This window comes from Staurois parvus, unplaced genomic scaffold (genome assembly GCF_062004578.1).
Source record: "Staurois parvus isolate SC_StPar_1 unplaced genomic scaffold, SC_StPar_1.0 ptg000425l, whole genome shotgun sequence".
NCBI classification, from domain to species: domain Eukaryota; kingdom Metazoa; phylum Chordata; class Amphibia; order Anura; family Ranidae; genus Staurois; species Staurois parvus.
The window spans coordinates 4,225,718-4,244,885 of record NW_028318221.1 but is presented as its reverse complement, the minus strand read 5'-3'; the positions used below and the strand labels follow the sequence as shown (position 1 = coordinate 4,244,885).

The window sequence follows — 19,168 nt, the reverse complement described above, 5'->3', positions numbered from 1 at the left end:
GGGTGTTGTCCCTGAAGGAATCCTCTCCTAAAAGGTCATGCACAAAAAAAGAACGCCTAGAATTTGCCAGGGCCCATGCTGAAAAAGACGACGACTACTGGGACTCTGTACTCTGGAGTGATGAGACCAAGATAAATGTTTTTGGAACTGATGGCTTCAAAACTGTATGGCGTCACAAAGGTGAGTACAAAGAAAAATATATGGTGCCTACAGTGTCCTTCTGTGACGCTGCATGAGTGCTGCTGGTGTTGGGGAGTTGCATTTCATTGATGGTTTCATGAATTCACAGATGTACTGCTCTATATTGAAAGAGAAGATGGCACCATCACTCCGTGCCCTTGGTCGTCGTGCACTTTTCCAAAGTGACAATGATCCAAAACACACATCTAAGGTCACTGTTGCATTTTTGAAGATCAGGGTGAAAGTGATTCAGTGGCTAAGTAGGTCTCCTGATCTGAACCCAATCGAACAACTATGGGGAATTTTGAAGGGACAAGTTGAGCATCACTCTCCATCCAGCATCCAGGCTCTAAAAGAGGTTGTTCTTGAAGAATGGAAAAAAAGTTACGTGGAAATGTGTCGCCAACTTGTTAATTCCATACCTAGAAGACTTGGTGCTGTCCTTAGAAACAATGGAGGTCATACAAAATACTAGATGTAGTAGTTTTTGATATGTGGTATATTAATTTTTGCCTCAACTAATTTGAGTAAAACTGAAGTTTTTGTAATTTAAGTTATATTATTAACCTTACTTTCATGTGATGAGCTAAACAAATGTTCTATAAAACTCAGTTTTGTCAAAATTTTGGAAATTGTTCTTGTGCTCATTGTGATATTGATTAACATCTTACTTTTCAAAAGGGACGTACTCATTTATGCTGAGCACTGTACCTTAGTTGGAATCCATAGAATATGCATATCTGTCTCTCGGCAGAGGCTATCACCATCGCACTATATGTCATAACTTCTGAAATAATGACAGCATTGCCAGAATAAAGTCATATTCACCTTTATCAGTTATTGGGTAGCATTTTGAACCCAAACACCCCTATCCTAGGAGGTACCAGAGTGGATTAGGCCTCCAAACCTCTCCTATGAAAAATAGATATTCAAGACCTGTCATATCTGTATCCATTTTAAAGCGAATTTCATACTGGACAATAATCTGCATGTTAGCAATCTGTAAACATTATCTATTCAGAAATATGAAAGCTTATAGGAAACAGTATTTGGGATTTGGTCATAAACGTGGTGACCTCCCAGCAACCACCCCTTAAACTGGATGATAGGTCAGATGGTCTTGGTCAACACCCCTTTGCCACCACAGAAAAAGGGAATGCCAGGACACTTTGGAGCTCTCATGTACCATCAACCAAGGAACAATTGTCAAGTTATAGGAGCCAATAACACTTTACTCACCCTTGACTGAACTCTACTAAAACCAAGGACTTTGCAAGTATTTACCTTTTTTCACCTCTGTCTCCCTTTTCTTGCTCTCTTTGTTACTTTGTAATATATTTGTTTTTGTAAAAATTTTATTTGCACCATTTTGACCTTTTCATTATTAAACCCTATTTTGACAAACAGCTATTACTTTAGAATAGAAAACAAAGGAAGAATCCTGCAACAACGTTTTCTAATAGCCTTGCAATCACTTAGATGGACATTATGTTTTGTCAGCAAAAGTGGAGTACACTTCAGCCTCTTATGTGAATGTAACACATATGCGGCGGTAAGAAAATTGGGGCTTTAACTCCCAGATGCCACTGCAGCCTGGGAGGTTCAGAGCGGAGTGTGCACTCACAGCACACTGACCAAGCTGTCACTAACAGCTGTTTGTCACAACATCTGATCAGAAGCCAGTGGGATGGACTCCCAATCATGTGACCATTGTGAAAGCAAAGTCACTTGATATAGAATCTGCACAGCCTCTCAAGAATTAAAGCCAACTTAAAGGGTTGCCGGAAGGTGGCATTGAGGGGTTCAAGACAACAAAGAAGCAACTTGTTTTGCAGCTCCTTTTATCATTTATCAATCACTGTGCTGATAACCTTTTGAGTTCTGCAATCAAGCTTTTTTTTTTTTAGGACAGCTGAAAGGTGCTTCTACTTTCATGGTCCATTCACAGACTGGGGCAGGTCTGACAACCTGGGTTCAAAAGAAGCAGGTTGCAAGATGTTGGCTGTCAAGCTGGGGACATCTAATGACTTAAGACATCGGTGTGGGAGACTGCTTCAGACTGAAGGAGAATGTTGCAACAAAGGCCAATTTTTATTTTATCTTTTAATTTGCTTATCACTTTTATTTTGTCATTTTTGTCTGCAGTTCTGCTTAAAAGTCTCTCTTTAAGGACAAGTTTCACCCCCTGCCCAGCCCTTTTTATCTGAAAAAAAAAATCTCCATCAGTCACACGACACTGCAGCCTCAAGTCATCTCCTCTATTTACATCCTGCTTGGAGTCCTTCTTCAGGTGTCAGTGACAGAGGACTGCTGGTGGGGTCTTCTCAGGTGAAAGAACAGAACTGATGTCACAGTGGGAAGGCAGGGAAACCGTGGTCTCAGGGTACCATCTAAATCACCAATCCCCTGCACCAGAACTAGCAGCGGTAACAGACCTGGATGAACACTGCTGTCTGCACAAGGTAGGGGGGAATAAAAGATGGTCAGGATATGTTAGAGTGGGGTGAGAGGTAGGGAAGGTTTAACAGACCATGGGAACAATTCAGAAAGTGGCATCTTATCGCATCCAAGTATGCGGTAAGATACTGCACAGCGTTTTTCAAGAAAATGGTTGGCATTCACTAAAAAAAATGCTAAAATACCACGTTAGTCATGTGGTATATTAGTAGTGAAAACATGCAATAATGTAACAAGTCATCAGCTGTCAGTGGGTGTCGCACATGCCCTCAACATGGAGGACATTTTTTTATGTTTTTTTTTTAAAATAAAACTCCATACTCATTCACATAGGGGGGTGGCATCTGGAGGCCCCCTTGTTAAAGGAGGCTTCCAGAATCCAATAAGCCCCCCACCCACAGACCCTCACAACCACTAGCCACGGTTGCGGGGAAAAGACCAGTCCCCATCAATGCTTGCTCATCCCCCCCCCTCCATTTCCTGACCCACCGGGCTGAAAGCTCAGATAAGGGTCAGCTATGGATTTTGGGGGACCCCATGTCATTAATTTTTTTTTGCCTATCATTTTGGCAAGGGGGTTTCCTGCACAATCTGTGCCAAACCCAAAGGGTTTTTTTCCCTTAATGTTATTTGCTCATAATTGGTTTTTTTTTACATTCTGATGACTCAATGGTAAAGGACATGGCGGTTGCCCACTCTTTGACAACCATGATAGTTAGCATTTTTGCGATTTGCAGTAAATACTGCATACTAGCAATAGTGAATTGACGTTTTAAGTATCGCATTTGATATGTGGTCCTGTGACCGGGATAACGCATTTGATAAACTTGTCCCCCATATGTGTATATGTTTTTATACCTTGCTGATTTTGTAAATGGCAATTTATTTTTGCCTGGCAGTCTACTTTACAGCTAAACCCTGCTAAGTGTAGAAGAGAGGAAGGAACCAGGAGGCCAAATAACGGTGTGTAGATGTAGAGTAACCCTTGCTAGAGAATACTGGAAAGGAGAACTGTATCCAACTATTTGGTGAGCAGTTCACTAGGCAAGCGTTTGTTTTTTGTAATACTAATCAGTCTCCTGGTAAATGATTCATGTCCAAAGTACAACTTGGATGCTGCTGAATAACCTCAGTATATAATTCATAGGTGAAGGGAGTTAGACTTCGGACAAGACTCATGTTTGAAAGCTTATTAAGCCGGAATCTGTTTAATGGCGCATAAAATTACAAAAGTCATGGGGATACAACCTTTTCATAATAAATTTAACATCTTACTTCATCATCCTTTGCTGTTGACGTTTTTTGGAGTTTGCCAATGACAATTGCACCATGTAATATTTTACAATGACTCAGCAAGAACTAAAATGTTTAGCTTCCATAGCTACCAATATCCCCATTCAGGTCTTTTCAGGTACTGAGGAAGCAGCACAGTTTGTATACATATCAATGTGGACAGACAACTCTTACGTTACCCAAGTAAAAGCAAATACAGTATTTTCTGGCATATAAGACTACTTTTTATACTTAAAAATATACCCCAAAAATTGGGGGTCGTCTTATACGCGGGGTATAAAATGTGAACCTTGAGTTTGTTTGGGTCAAGCTGGCTGGATGTGTGGTAATACTGTACATACAGTATACCGTGCTGACCCAAGCTGGCTCAAAACAAATGTCCCTATGACAGATTAATCTGTCAGCCTGCTGGATGTGCAGTATATACAGTATACTGCGCTGAGCCACGCGGTTTCCAAACGTACCGGTACGTCCCTACTATAATCAGCCTGCTGGTTGCGTGTATGTAGGGTGGCTGCGGCTTCATACAGTATACACTGGGCCAATCACGGTGAGTGATGTATTCTACTAATGAATACAAAGTCTGCTCGGATTGGCTGAATCAGAGAGGTGGGCTGATGATGTCACAACCTCAGCCAATCCGAGCAGGCTTTGTATTCATTAGTAGAAGACATCACTCACCGTGATTGGCCCAGTGTATACTGTATGTAGCCGCAGCTACCGTACATACACGCATCCAGCGGGCCGATTACCGTAGGGACGTACTGGTACGTTTTGAAACCGCTTGGCTCAGTATACTGTATATACCACACATCCAGTGAGCTCACAGATTAATCTGTCATAGTGACATTTGTTTTGAGCCAGCTTGGCTCAGCGCGCTATACTGTATGTACATTACTGCACATCCAGCGGGCTGTATATATACTGTATGTAGCCGAAGCTACCGTATTACCGCACATCCAGCAGTAACCATCTGATTTGGAATTTGATCCATATGATGACTGTCTTACAAATGTATCACAAGATGTCATTCATGAACTTATGATGTCAGAGGATGAACATGAGGATTTTGAAGGATTTTAAGTACCCGTAAGTCATAACCATTTCAATTAAAAAATCTGATGTTTTTAAATGGTGTTGCCTCGGAAGGGGGGTAGTCTTATACGGCGAGTATAGCCAAAAACCTATGTTTTAACTGGAAAATTAGGAGGTCGTCTTATACACCCAGTCGCCTTATACGCTGGAAAATACGGTAGTTATGTTTCTTCCTCACTGCGCCTAATTTTAATCCTTACAGAGGATTCCGCTAGTAGTAGAGACTCCATACATGAAGGCCACCAAGTTCCTGCTAATGTTAGGGAATAGCTCAGAGTCTGCTTTAACTGAGGCTGGGAATCCTAATTTTAGAAGATTTCCAATAGTAGCAGAGGCAGGCAAAAATAAATCACCATTAACTTAGGGTCGGTTCACAGTATAAAAATGCATGCGTGTTTTTGAAGCGTTCCGATGCACTTTTGACGCGTTCCAGGTCATTTTTTCCCCCTGTCTTTCTTCAATTTAAATAGGGGCATGTGCGTTCCAGTGCATTTTTTGTGTTTTACCACGTTCCAGTACAGGAAAAATGCAGCCCGTTCTACATTTTTTTCTGCATCCGGAACTGCAAGCAATGATGTGAACTATGACATTGACAACCATATAACCTACTGTCTGTGCGTTATGGATGCAGGAAAAAGCACACAGGACGAATGTAGTGTGAACTTGCCCTAAAGCTCACATGAAATCTTTCCTTTAAAAGCCAAATCAAAACCCAGATCTCAAGCCATTATAAAAAGTTGTGGCTGAACCTGACAGAAGAGTTTTGAAACGTTCTTGGCAATATAGAAAAACTGTTCCCATTTGCAAAGCTGATAGAGACCTATCCACACAGATTTAAGGCTGTAATTGCTGCAAAAGATGCATTTAGTAAACAGATTTAGGGTAATTGCTGTCAAAACCTAAATTTCGTAAACACTAACCCAGAGGATATAAACCTAAGCATTCAGCTGTAATTATTTAAATTATTTTGCTGAGATCCATATTCACTTTGAAATAGTTTTGTTAATCCTTGTAAAAAAAAAAATAAATCCACACATTGTAATTCAATGTTCTATGACAAAACATTAAAACGTTTCATAGGTACAGACTAAAATTTGATTGGGAAAGTCCCTGGAAATCCACTAGAATCTCTTTGGCATAAAAGCATATAAATATAGGTTCTACAGTATTTACTATCTTCATCAACAAGTACACCCAAAAAGGCAGATGGGGTTCAAAGGGTAACAAGGAGTTAAGCTTCCTTGAAATGTCAATACTGGAGCAGCACATTTTTGCAATAGGATAAGGCCACAACATAACAATACATTTTTGTGCACACCATAAAATCTTTTTCTCCAGTAGTGTATGAAGGGAAGGGGAAACACATCAGACCTCTAGAGGGCAAATCAAAAGGCACAGCACCTCCTAGTGGCTACACCCCCTACACATGCTCTGTAAGCCCAAGAGCAACAAGCAGTAAGTAAAGGGGAATGTAAAAAAACCTCAGAGCCTTCAGAAAACACATTAACTGATAATGCACCTAAAGCATTGCACCAGCAATCAGATCGCTGGTGCCATGCAGGTCTCCTGCAGATCTGTCAGTATATCAGCTTCCCTGTACGGGATATACGAGCCAGCAGATAATACTGATTGGAAGATTGAATGAACCACCACAGCGTTCCACAGCGCCGTGGTAGTTCATTGAAAAAAACAAGCCAACAGCCGCTAAAGGCTGTTGGGACTTGTAGTACATTCATTCACGGATCTCTGTGAATGAATGACGTGGCCATGTGGGTGAAGCCCCGCACAGCCACACTGGTTTCAAATTTGACAGATAGTAAGGGGGAACTTCTTCCCATACTTCTGTCAGAGGGAGAGGGGAGAAACGGGCAGCGGCTGCAGCCTTGGGTACATGTTCCACCTTAAAAATGGGTGGGAATATGTAACATGTTCCCGAAGGTGAACATATCCTTTAACTAAGGCAACATGCCCAAAAAAACAAAAACAAAATCAGTATGGCGGAGAAAATCTGTGTACGGCAATGAACTGGAGAAAACTGTTTAAGTGTGAGTACAAAATTCCATTTTTCTCCCAGCATTCATCTGAGGGATTTAAAAACAGTACCTATATAAAATAGTTATGTCAACAGTCATCCTCAAATGTCATGACGTGTCATGGCTGCCTGCAAAATGTATTCTCAAAAATGACATCAGTCAATGCCTTGTCCATACAATTTGAAAAAAAGTTAACAGATGACCAGGCACCAGCCAAGTATGCTTGGGAGACAGATACCTTGTGCTGTAAGGCCCAGCTGGTTCCTACCACTCATGTAGAATTAGTAATTATAGGTACAGAGATTCCAGTCCCTAATAAAACATAACTGGGATACAATCTGGAGAATCCAATTTTCAATAGTGTCACGTGATGCAGAGCAACCCTTCAGAGTGACAGAGTGAGTCTGTCTTACAGAAGAACCAACTCAGAGGAAGTAAGGTAGATTTTTGGCAGCATGTACCGTATACCAGGGAATGAAGGGCAATGATAAACAAAAGGGCAGAACAAAACCCTCATTTATATGGAAGTTGATAGTACCTTCAGAAGAAAGCAAGATGAGGTCATAAGACTACCTTTCATAAATGGAGAATTAGGAAAGGCAACTTACCATTCCTGACAACCTCAGAGCCAAGTTATGGCAAGTAAAAAGGGAAAGCTGTGTATGGCCATTTTAATTGGGAGATAAGCTGGCTAGGTGTAACATTATACTTTGCACAATGACTCGGACGGCCATTAAGAAGAGAGGGAACCAAATAAACCGTCATATGGGGCTATAGGTAGCTTGACAGGTGAGACAACATGAGTAAAAGGAATCAGATGCCAAAGCAAGCTCAAAAATCATAATACAAATGCAGAGATTTGACCCTTAATAGTACTTAATGACACGTGCTGATCCATGCCCATTTGTAAAAACTGAGAACTAGAGCCAACAAAAATGTCTTCGGATTATAGTTGTAGGCTTACACTAGAAAGCCTTCAAGGTGTGGTTCCCAGAGTTACTCTCATAATCTGGCTCTGCTATAAGATACAACAATAGGACTTTCCACAGTTACTCACATTTTACTGAATCAAACATTTTCAGGATCTAGAGATGCAACTAACATTGAGCCAAGGCATCTGGGAGGAGAAAATTTGTGAAAAGCCTGTAAATAGGTGGATCCCTACCCACCTCTTCTATAAAAATCCTGACTGGTGGGGGGCGTATGAGGGGATTTTATGACTTATTCAGCCTTTTGACTAATATTTTGGTAAGGATTTTGCCAATGGTATTAAATAAGGATTCTGGCCTGTAAAAGGTATTTAGGCATATAAAGCACGAGGCTTCCCTTGTTTAAGGGTGACTAATAAATGTGTCTTCTAGTCTGACAGATAACATTATCTAGATGACATATCTAGGGAGAACTGCTAGAATTTTCAGTCTCGATATAGGCCTGTTGCCACCAGCATTACCCAATTCAGCTGGAAAGTCATCCAACCACAGAGAACAACCAGTAGCTGTAAATCATCCTATACTTCTATTTTCCTTTCCAGAATGGCTTTTTCAAGATAGCATCAGAAATGCCAGTGCCAAAGTATATATATCTTAGTTGGTCCTAAGATATGTTTGCTTAGAATATACAGGGATTAGACAAAAAAAATGGAAACACTACATGATTTGCAGGTGTGAAGACTGAGATTGAGCTCTGCAGGCACTTTTGCAGGAGTTTTCTTATTCCGGGTCACAATCCTGCGCAATGTCCTTTTGTCTCTTTCGGTCAGTTGACCATGTCGAATGCGTTTATGCTTATTAGATGACGGAGACTGTATATGCCGTCACAACCTTTAAACTGTACCTCATGACACGACAAATAAATTGTAAACTTCAGTCACAGAGGCATCAGTTAAACAGGCAGCAACAATTTGCCCTCTTTGAAGCTCAGTAAGCTGACATGACTCCATATTACTAGCAGCACACGAAGTGAATTACGAAAGTAAGGCTTCCCACCTGTTAAGAGTGTTACATCACTTCCGCTTTCAACACGAAACATGTCGTCACTTTCACACCTGCAAATCATGTAGTGTTTCCATTTTTTTTGTCCAACCCCTGTAGCTTCTGCTAATTAAAGAAATGCATTATAAAAACACACAGGAAATTTCAGACAGGAGAACTGCATTTGCTGACATATATACAGTACTTAAAAAGATCCATGCATTAACATCAATTTGCATGTATGATAAGACCCCAAGATCTATCTGCCATATCTAACAAGAGTAATCGATTTGTCTGAATTGTACTGCAGTTAAGCTGCATAAGCCACTCCATCGTTTATTAGATGTGGGTTTCGGTTTATTCCTCAGCTGTGTCTCAAAAGTATCAGTAGTTTGATAAAATACTAAGGTGTCTTGCAACCTGTGACTTGAAATGCCAGATCCTTCCAGATTGGAGAGTCCCTATATTTACCCCCAGAGAATAGTGTGAACCAAAATACCACTACAGGAGCATACAGAAGGAAGTCTCATGCCCAAAGTATCATGTGAGCCCATATATCAAGCTATTCTAGATAGGAGTTGCAATCAACAGAACTACAAGCACACTCCCATAGGTCTGGATTCTTTCAAACACCATATACCTATCAGGGTTTATACCCTTGGCTGTTGCCAAGCCAGACAGGGCCATGGTATCTCTGCCAGAAGCAATTCCACAGCATGCATTCTGGCTTGAGTAATACCATGTCATCCCAACATGACTTGTTTTAAAGCCCAACTCTGGACGAGAAGAAAAAAAAAAAAAAAAAACCCTGCAGTGGAGACTGTATTAATTACCCTACCCCTGTTCCGATGCTCTGCGCTATGCTCAGTCCTTCAGTTAAAAAACAAAATGCACACCAATTTTAACAATCCCATACTCTATCAAAAATAAAGAAAAACAAAGCTGTGTCTTTAGTTATACTTTAGGTTACAGACTAATTCCCTCTTTACCCTTTGTGCCTAGCCTTTTACAGTATATTCAGAGCGTTACATCTCAGGGTCATATGTAATAAGCAGTACATGATAGGACTATCATTGGATGGCTGCAGCTTTGGGACTGCCCATGATAAATAGGTTGAAGCAACCAGGTAAACAAACATGTAAAAGGTAAACTATGGAACATAACTAGCAATAACATACCGTTACAGAAAAGGGAAAGCTGTGTATGGCCATTTTAATTGGGAGATAAGCTGGCTAGGTGTAACAGGAAAAAAGTCATACAGGACTCACAAATAGTGCTAGCCTGGGAAGTGTCCATGGTACACAGAGATCTGCATAGTTAGCCCAAAAAAAGCAAAAGAAAAATATAGGGGTATGAATCTGCAATGCATGCTCTGTAGGTTACATAAATTGGACCACTACACTTTATGCTCTGTACATTTAATACTACAGACCGCTGCATGATATAACACTGTACTTTAAACATTTGCAGAGGAAACAAATAGTCTCCAGGCCCTGGAAAAACACTGTATAGATCTGGTACAAATTATTAAAATCATCCACAAAATTACCTTGAATTGTGGGGTCAACAAACTCCCAATGTTGTAAAAGCTATCTATATACACAAAATAACGGGAACTGAAGCTGCTATATCACAAATTGACCCACTATTATGGGAATTTTTGTGGATGATACACTACAATTACAAATATTCATACTGCAAGCTCAGAAATATATTGTCCAGAGTTTCGGCTTTGCCAACAGGACACTAATAAGATCATAAGGTCTTGGCCCCTCCTAATAGACATATTCCTATGCAAAGCCAGCCATATTAGCATTGAGTTCTAAGGATATATACCTGTGTTTTCACAACTGTTGGATTGAGAAGGGAAAGACTTGCAATTGCTGTCAAGTCATTTCCAATCTATTGCCCAATTGGGGAGATTTGCTCTCATTTATCCATCCAACGTCCGTAGTGGAAATAGACAGCAATAAAAATGTCATGAGACGTTCTAACCTTTCCCTACTCTAGTCTCGGCACCTAACTCCAAACTCCAGGTTTTAGTGAAGTTTAAATAGTTTGTTTGGACCATGTTGGTCCAAACAAACCATTTATTTTATAACCAGTTGCAGAAGTTGTGAGCTCTCTATAAACTGTATGTATTATTTTCTCCATCAGCTCATCCCTCAGAGTTATCATCTTTTGTATCACTAGACCCTCCCTTTTAAAAATTGTAAACTCCAATGAGCAGGGCCCTTTGAATCCTCTTTAATTGTATTGTAACTTTACTGTCTACCTTCGTGTTGTAAAGCGCTGCTCAAACTGTCAGAGCTATATAAGTCCGGAATAATAATTATTATTATAAACCCTCAGCTACGAACAATATACAGGTCTGTGTATGGAAGTGGAACAGGAACTTCCCGTCACTCCTGGAAACAAAACAGTCTGGCTGAGCTCTGCTCAGCCATTCACAGGGACCTGTGCATTCTATGAATGAATAGAAAGCTTCCTCTGACTGGCTGAGGTGAAGAGGTGGGCAGATGACATCACTATCTCCACCTCAGCCAATCAGCGGAAGCTTTGTATTCATTCACATAATACAAAACTCCATGTGAATGGCTGAGCAGTACTTAGCCAGACTACATTTTGTTCCAGGAATGTAGCAGAAATACCCGTCTGACTGCTGGAACGAAGTGCTTTATATTGTAGGTAGTTGAGGTCACATACATTTTATACAGAACAAAAAGCCGCTGCATCTGTTAATGAAGTAAATAGATAGTTTGGACCATTCAAACATGGAATTCTGCTTTGTGATAAAAAAAAAAAAGTTTTTTTAACTCTTCTAGCTACTGTAGTTTACAGTGCAGGAAACCACGAAATGAATCTTGTGTTAAGAGAAATAGGTGGACTACCTTACATTTTCAACAATGCTAGTTGCCTGACTGTTATGCTAAAATGCTTGTTTTAGTGATTTGAGTCATTGATCAGGAGTTTTAATGTTTCTGGCTACATAATTGTTTCAGATTTCACAAAGTGCAGAAGTCACAGATAACCAGGCAACTAGCAATTACAAGAGGTCAGCAATAACAGCCGACATATTTCTCACCACACAGGTTTTTTGTTAATAAGAGCTGGTTTACATTTTGAAGCACACCTATAAGTTACCTAAATCAATGTCAGTAAATCCTTCTGCATTTAGGGCATCAGAAGTGTTTTTATCAATGTTTTCCAAGCAGAGACTGGCAAGCTGAGGTTCATCAAAGAGGCGAGCCTGAATTGTGGGGGGGAAAAAAAAAATTACATTAATATATGCACGAGAAATAAAATGGTATCAGTGTGCAATACTGACTATTCTTTGAAGAGATAAAATGAAAGCAAAATTTTCCTCCATTTGACCTAAAACTAAAAGGTGATTTAAGAAAAACAACAGAGCCTCTTTAGTATCTGCTCTTCTGCCGTTTAGGAGACTTACAAGTTACATCCACTGCGAACCCCCTGTCCAAGAACACTGCTATGTTGGCTATGATCGGATATGGTGCCAATAGGTGGACAGATTTGCTGGGTTGCAAATCCTGCATCCCATGCCAAGGTAGTATATTCTCAAGGCACAGACAGTGTACTGAAAAGGATATTATGAACAAGGGATGTAAAGTAGGAAATACACGGTGCCTGTTCTCTGGTTATATAATTAGTTAGCTAATATATGTCTTTAGAGTTAAACAACGGCAAAATAAATAAAAATGTAAAGGACCTTGCATCTTCAGAAATTACAACATTCAATTGATCCAGAGGAAAAAAAAACCAAAAACACACACATATATACACAATTATGAAGAGCAGTCGAACTTGCTCAGCAGGGAAAAAAATGCTTCCTATTGCCAAAGACAATCAAATACTTCCTAAATCAACCTCCAACAATGTTGTTATTAAAGATAAATATTCGCTAATAAAATTTTGTCCCGTCTCAGTACACAGCATACTCCCTTCTCTGACCACCTCCTTCCCTGGCCTATTATAATAATATGGCCAGGCGGGAGCACCACTATTCCAGTAGGACGTCATATGATGTTCATAACCATTTAATACTGTTGTCAATATGGTGACACTGCACTGCTCTGGTAACAGTACTTAAAAAAAAATAAATAAAGAAATTTCAACCCCCATCCCCCAAATACTGTTACATACTGTCACCAGCTTCACCAGATGGTGAAGCCATACTGCTCTGGTGACCATATGTTAAAAAAAATAAAAAAATTACTCGCCATGCCGCTTACTAAATATCTTGGACTGTCTACTTACCAAAAAAAATGATAAATTTAATTTGGGTACAGTATTGCATGACTGAGCAATTGCCAAAGTGTGACAGCGATGAAATCTGAAAAATGGCCTGGGCAGGAAGGGGGTGAAAGTGTCTGGATTTGAAGTGGTTAAGCAATATAAAGATGTGACCAACTATGAAAGACAAATTGCTGCTAAATAATTTTCTACACTAACAAAAGAACACAGTAGATAATTGTAACAAAAACCGCTGCCAAAAAGAAAAAAAAAAAAAATCTTAGTTCAAACATTACAGATATTGCAGTGATTCCACAAAACAAAATAATAAAAATCATTAATGTAATGCCCTTACTGTGCAAAACACTGACAGCATGTGCCATAAAAAAAAAAAGAAAAAAAAAAAAAAAAAGAACATTACAACTCTACAAGAAACACATGCCAATTTTATTTTTTGCATATAATTGTATACTTTAAAAAAAAATCATACATACAGCTGTGTTCAAAATAAATGCAGTCAGACATCACTAACCTGATCAATCGCTGTTTTTGGTAGAAATGATATTTCTACATGGCAAATAATTTACTAGCAGGTGTAGTAGAGTAATAGAAATCCAACAGACCCAATGATCATGACATGCATGCTGCTGATTCTGTGTAATTGAATCACTAATTGAAAGGGGCGTGTTCAAAATATTAGCAGTGTGGAGTTCTATTAGTGAAGTTATTCATTCTTTGAAAAACAGGTGGCAATTATTGCCCTTATTTAAGGAAGGAAGGCAGCAAATGTTGTACATGCTGGTTACAGTGCGTTTCTCTCTGAAATTCTGAGGAAAATGGGTCGTTCCAGACATTGTTCAGAAGAACAGCGTACCTTGATTAAAAAGTTGATTGGAGAGGGGAAAACATATAAAGAAGTGCAGAAAATGATAGGCTGCTCAGCTAAAATGATCGCAAATGCTTTAAAATGGCAACCAAAACCTGAACGATGTGGAAGAAAGTGAAAAAACTACCATTCGAATGGATAGAAGAACAGCCAAAATGGCAAGGACTCAGCCAACAATCAGCTCCAGGAAGATCAAAGAAGGTCTAAAGTTACCTGTGAGTACTGTTACAATTAGAAGACGCCTATGTGAAGCCAAGCTATCTGCAAGAAGCCCCCGCAAAGTCCCACTGTTGAAAAAAAGACGTGCTGAAGAGGTTACAATTTGCCAAAGAGCACATTGACTGGCCTAAAGAGAAATGGCACAACATTTTGTGGACTGATTAAAGTAAGATTGTTCTTTTTGGGTCTAGTGGCCGGAGACAGTTTGTCAGACGACCCCCAAACACTGAATTCAAGCCACAGTACACTTTTAAGACAGTGAAGCATGGTTGTGCAAGCATCATGATATGGGGATGTTTCTCATACTACTGTGTTGGGCCTATTTATCGCATACCAGGGATCATGGATCAGTTTGAATACATCAGAATACTTGAAGAGGTCATGCTGCCTTATGCTGAAGAGGAAATGCCCTTGAAATGGGTGTTCCAACAAGACAATGACCCCAAACACACCAGTAAACGTGCAACATCTTGGTTCCAGACCAACAAGATTGACGTTATGGAGTGGCCAGCCCAATCCCCGGATCTTAATCCAATAGAAAACTTGTGGGGTGACATCAAAAATGCAGTTTCTGAGGCAAAACCAAGAAATAGAGAAGAACTGTGGAATGTAGTCCAATCATCCTGGGCTGGAATACCTGTTCATAGGTGCCAGAAGTTGGTTGACTCCATACAACACAGATGTACAGCAGTTCTCAGAAACAGTGCTTATACAACTAAATATTAATTGATTCAAAGGAAAGTAAAATCTTCAAACATTTTTCAGTTTATATAGTGAATGTTTGAGTTTGTAAAGAAGAATACAAACACTGCTATTTTTTTGAACAGTCTAATATTCACTTTTCTTCATTTTTTTAGATGAACAACACAAATTTGATATATTGTTCTTCATGTTTTGATTTGGAATAGAATGTGTAGTGTTCCCAATGCATTTGTGTGTATGGAAATAAAAGCTATTAGAAGGATTTTGAGCTTTATTCACTTTTTTCAACACACTGCTATTATTTTGAACACAACTGTATATATTTATTACACACACTGATCAGCAATAATTTTATGTCCGCTCATCTAGTATAAAAAAAAAAAGTCCTCTTTTTGCCACCGCCAAAACAGTCCTGACCCATCAAGGCTTGGACACTACTAGACCTCTGAAAAAATGCTGTAGTATCTGGCACCAAGCACATCCCACAGATACTATTGGATCGAGTTCTGGAGAATTTGTAAGCCAAGTTAACATCTCAAACTCGTTGTTGTGTCCCTCAAACTATTCTTGAAACATTACTTGGTCCACAAAAATGTTTAGGTACGTGGTACGGGTCAAGCAACTTCCAAATGAATGGAAGGACCGAAGGTTTCCCAGCAGAACACTGCTTAAAGTATCACGCTGCCTCCACTAGCTTGCCTTCTTCCCATAGTGCATCCTGTGCCATCTCTTCCCCATGTACACAACATGCACACACCTGGACATCCTCAAACTGTAAAAGAAAATGTATCAGACAAGGCCCCCTTCTTTCATTGCTCCATGTCCAGTTCTGATGCCCTTGTGCCCACTGTAGGTGCTTTTGGCTCTGGACACAGGCCAGCATGGGCATCCTGACCAGTCAGACTATACAGCCCCATACACAACACAGTGAGATGTCCATTTTTCCTGCTTTCAACAACTTCAGGGACAAAACGATTACTTCCTACCTAATATATCCCACGACTTCCAGACGCCATTGTAGCAAGATAATCAATGTTATTCACTTAACCTGTTGGTGGTCATAAAGCTATGCCTGATTGTTGTATATATTTAAAATACAGTGGGGATCGAAAGTTTGGGCACCCCAGCTAAAAATTTGTATTAATGTGCATAAAGAAGCCAAGGAAAGATGGAAAAATCTCCAAAAGGCATCAAATTACAGATTAGACATTCTTATATGTCAACAAAAGTTAGATTTTATTTCCATCATTTACACTTTCAAAATAACAGAAAACAAAAAAATGGCGTCTGCAAAAGTTTGGGCACCCTGCAGAGTTAATATCTTGTACTGCCCCCTTTGGCAAGTATCACAGCTTGTAAACGCTTTTTGTAGCCAGCCAAGAGTCTTTCAATTCTTGTTTGAGGTATCTTTGCCCATTCTTCCTTATAAAGGTCTTCCAGTTCTTTGAGATTTCTGGGCTGTCTGTCACGCACTGCTCTTTTAAGGTCTATCCATAGATTTTCAATTATGTTGAGGTCAGGAGATTGTGAAGGCCATGGCAAAACCTTCAGTTTACGCCTCTTGATGTAATCCCCCGTGGATTTCGAGGTGTGTTTAGGATCATTATCCATTTGTAGAAGCCATCCTCTCTTTAACTTCAGCTTTTTCACAGATGGCATCAAGTTACCATCCAAAATTTGCTGAAATTTTATTGAATCCATTTTTCCTTCTACTCGTGAGATGTTCCCTGTGCCACTGGCAGCAACACAACCCCAAAGCATGATTGATCCAACCCCATGCTTAACAGTTGGACAGAGGTTCTTTTCATTAAATTCTGTGCCCCTTCTTTTCCAAACGTACCTTTGCTCATTCTGTCCAAAAAGTTCAATTTTAACCTCATCGGTCCACAGAACTTGTTTCCAAAATGCATCAGGCTTGTCTATATGTTCATTTGCAAAGTTCAAACGATGATTTTTGTGGTGAGGATGTAGAAGAGGTTTTCTTCTGATGATTCTTCCATGAAGACCATATTTGTACAAGTATCTCTTTATAGTGGAATAGTGTACCACAACTCCAGTGTCTGCCAGATCTTTCTGGAGGGATCGTGCAGTCACACATGGGTTTTGAATTGTTTTCCTCACAATCCTGCGAGCTGTTCTGTCTGATATTTTTCTTGGTCTTCCAGATGTTGCTTTAACTTCCACTGTTCCTGATGACTGCCATTTCTTAATTACATTCCGAACAGAGGATATTGTGAAAACGCTTTGCTATCTTCTTATAGCCTTCTCCAGCTTTGTGAGCGTCAACTATTTTCAGTTTCAGTTTTCTAGACAACTGCTTAGAAGAACCCATGGTGCTGATTGTTGGGGCAAGGTCAGATGAGTCTGGGCATTTAAAACCTTTGAGATTCACATCACCTGGTCTTCCCGGATGATGATTGAGAACAATCCATGACACTGGCAGGTCTCAGCTTGGCAAAGGGGGCAGTGCATGCTATAAATTCTGCAGGGTGCCCAAACTTTTGCAGACGCCATTTTTTTGTTTTCTGTTATTTTGAAAGTGTAAATGATGGAAATAAAATCTAACTTTTGTTGACATATTATAAGAATGTCTAATTTGTAATTTGATGCCTTTTGGAGATTTTTCCATCTTTCCTTGGCTTCTTTATGCACATTAATACAAATTTTTAGCTGGGGTGCCCAAACTTTCGATCCCCACTGTATACACAATATAAGAACTGTTGAAATTCCTAGCCACTTTACAGAACTTTTCTGCATGGAAAGATTAGCTTAAAATGAAAAAAAAAATTACACCAAGGGATACTATAGTAATACATTACAATAATCATATCTCCTCCTGTCTCTTCTAACACTGGAATATATTCAGTTAAACTAATTGATGATGGCTATTACTGATTTTAGCTGTACTTCATACCATTCTGTCCAGTTCCACTACATCTATTGTGACCCTGTGCCCAAAACTTAAGTGCGCATACATGGTGAAAAACACACTTGCCTTGCTCATTCTAGAAGCTGTAGAGAGGAACTGCATACTAATAAGTGTATGATCTACCAGGACACCCAGATCATTCTCAGTTGATGCGTCATCCTCTTACTTCCCCTAGGCTGTATAATGCATTAATGCTTAGGCCCCCCCAAGCACATAGCTTGACACTTCAAACCTCAAGTGCCCAAACAACTAGTGCATCCAGGACAGCTTGTAGTTTAAAGACAGATTGTTAATGATTCTGTTCCACTACACAGACTTGGGTCATTTATCTGAAAACACAAAAACAGTAATTTTTGATGCCAAACTCTGTGTCAGGCACGTCAAGCTGGATCAAATCAGTTGACTAAATGCTCCAGTAAGCCACATTATATATATTGCAGGCTGCGTTCAATTTTAGAAAAACAGAACACTTGTACATTGTACCAATAATAATTTTCAAAACATTGTCAGAGGCTATAAATCATTTCCTGAAGGTTAGGGCTGCTAAAATTACAAAATTGTAAGAGCAGCTTTTGTAAACTATTGAACAGCTGGGACCACTTTCAGTTAAAATTCAAAGAAAGAAGGCCACAGACTGCCCAAACACCAGTTTAAAGGATAAGTTCACCTTTTAGTACATTTTTTATGTTCCACCTGTTTTCAGGGTGGAACATGTAACATGTTCCCTGTGCTGCGGCCACTGCCCGATCCACGCCCCCAATTCTGCTGGTGCAATGCTTTCAGTGATAATAATAAGGCAAATGCAGAATTTTTTTACCTGCAAAGAAAAGAAAAAAGAATATATATATATATATATATATATATATATATTATATATATATCCCTTTATACCCCGGTTACATCAAAGCTGATTCTGAACCCGTGCGACGTACAATTTCAAAATCGGTTTCATTGCGAATTGCAAGACATCTGATACAGATGTCTACGCAAATCGCAACAAAAGTAGTGTATGTACTACTTTAGAAATCGGTGCGGCTCCAACCAAGTCGGACTGATATGACTGCTCTAATAGCGGACAATAGGGAGAAATTTGGCACATGATTTGCAAGCTGCAGGGCATGCCAAGTTGCAACCAATGTGACCGGGGGCT

The 19,168-nt window shown here is 39.7% G+C and overlaps 1 protein-coding gene and 1 long non-coding RNA gene across 6 annotated transcripts in view; one reads left to right on the top strand and one right to left on the bottom strand.

The window, feature by feature from the left end:
* Positions 1 to 19,168, bottom strand: part of BTBD2 (BTB domain containing 2) — a 130,785-nt gene that overhangs the window by 57,808 nt on the left and 53,809 nt on the right. For 3 of the 5 annotated variants that reach the window (XM_089687454.1, XM_089687449.1, XM_089687451.1), the window contains 2 exons: positions 12,173 to 12,278; positions 9,044 to 9,151 (listed from right to left, as the gene is read on the bottom strand). In XM_089687454.1, the coding sequence (XP_089543580.1) occupies positions 9,044 to 9,151; positions 12,173 to 12,278 (214 nt within the window). The remainder of the gene's footprint in view (positions 1 to 9,043; positions 9,152 to 12,172; positions 12,279 to 19,168) is intronic. The other 2 variants (XM_089687452.1, XM_089687453.1) reach the window with 1 other exon arrangement.
* Positions 66 to 803, top strand: LOC149454530 (uncharacterized). Its single transcript, XR_016314194.1, has 2 exons — positions 66 to 180; positions 290 to 803. It is a non-coding gene; the product is annotated as an uncharacterized LOC149454530 (long non-coding RNA).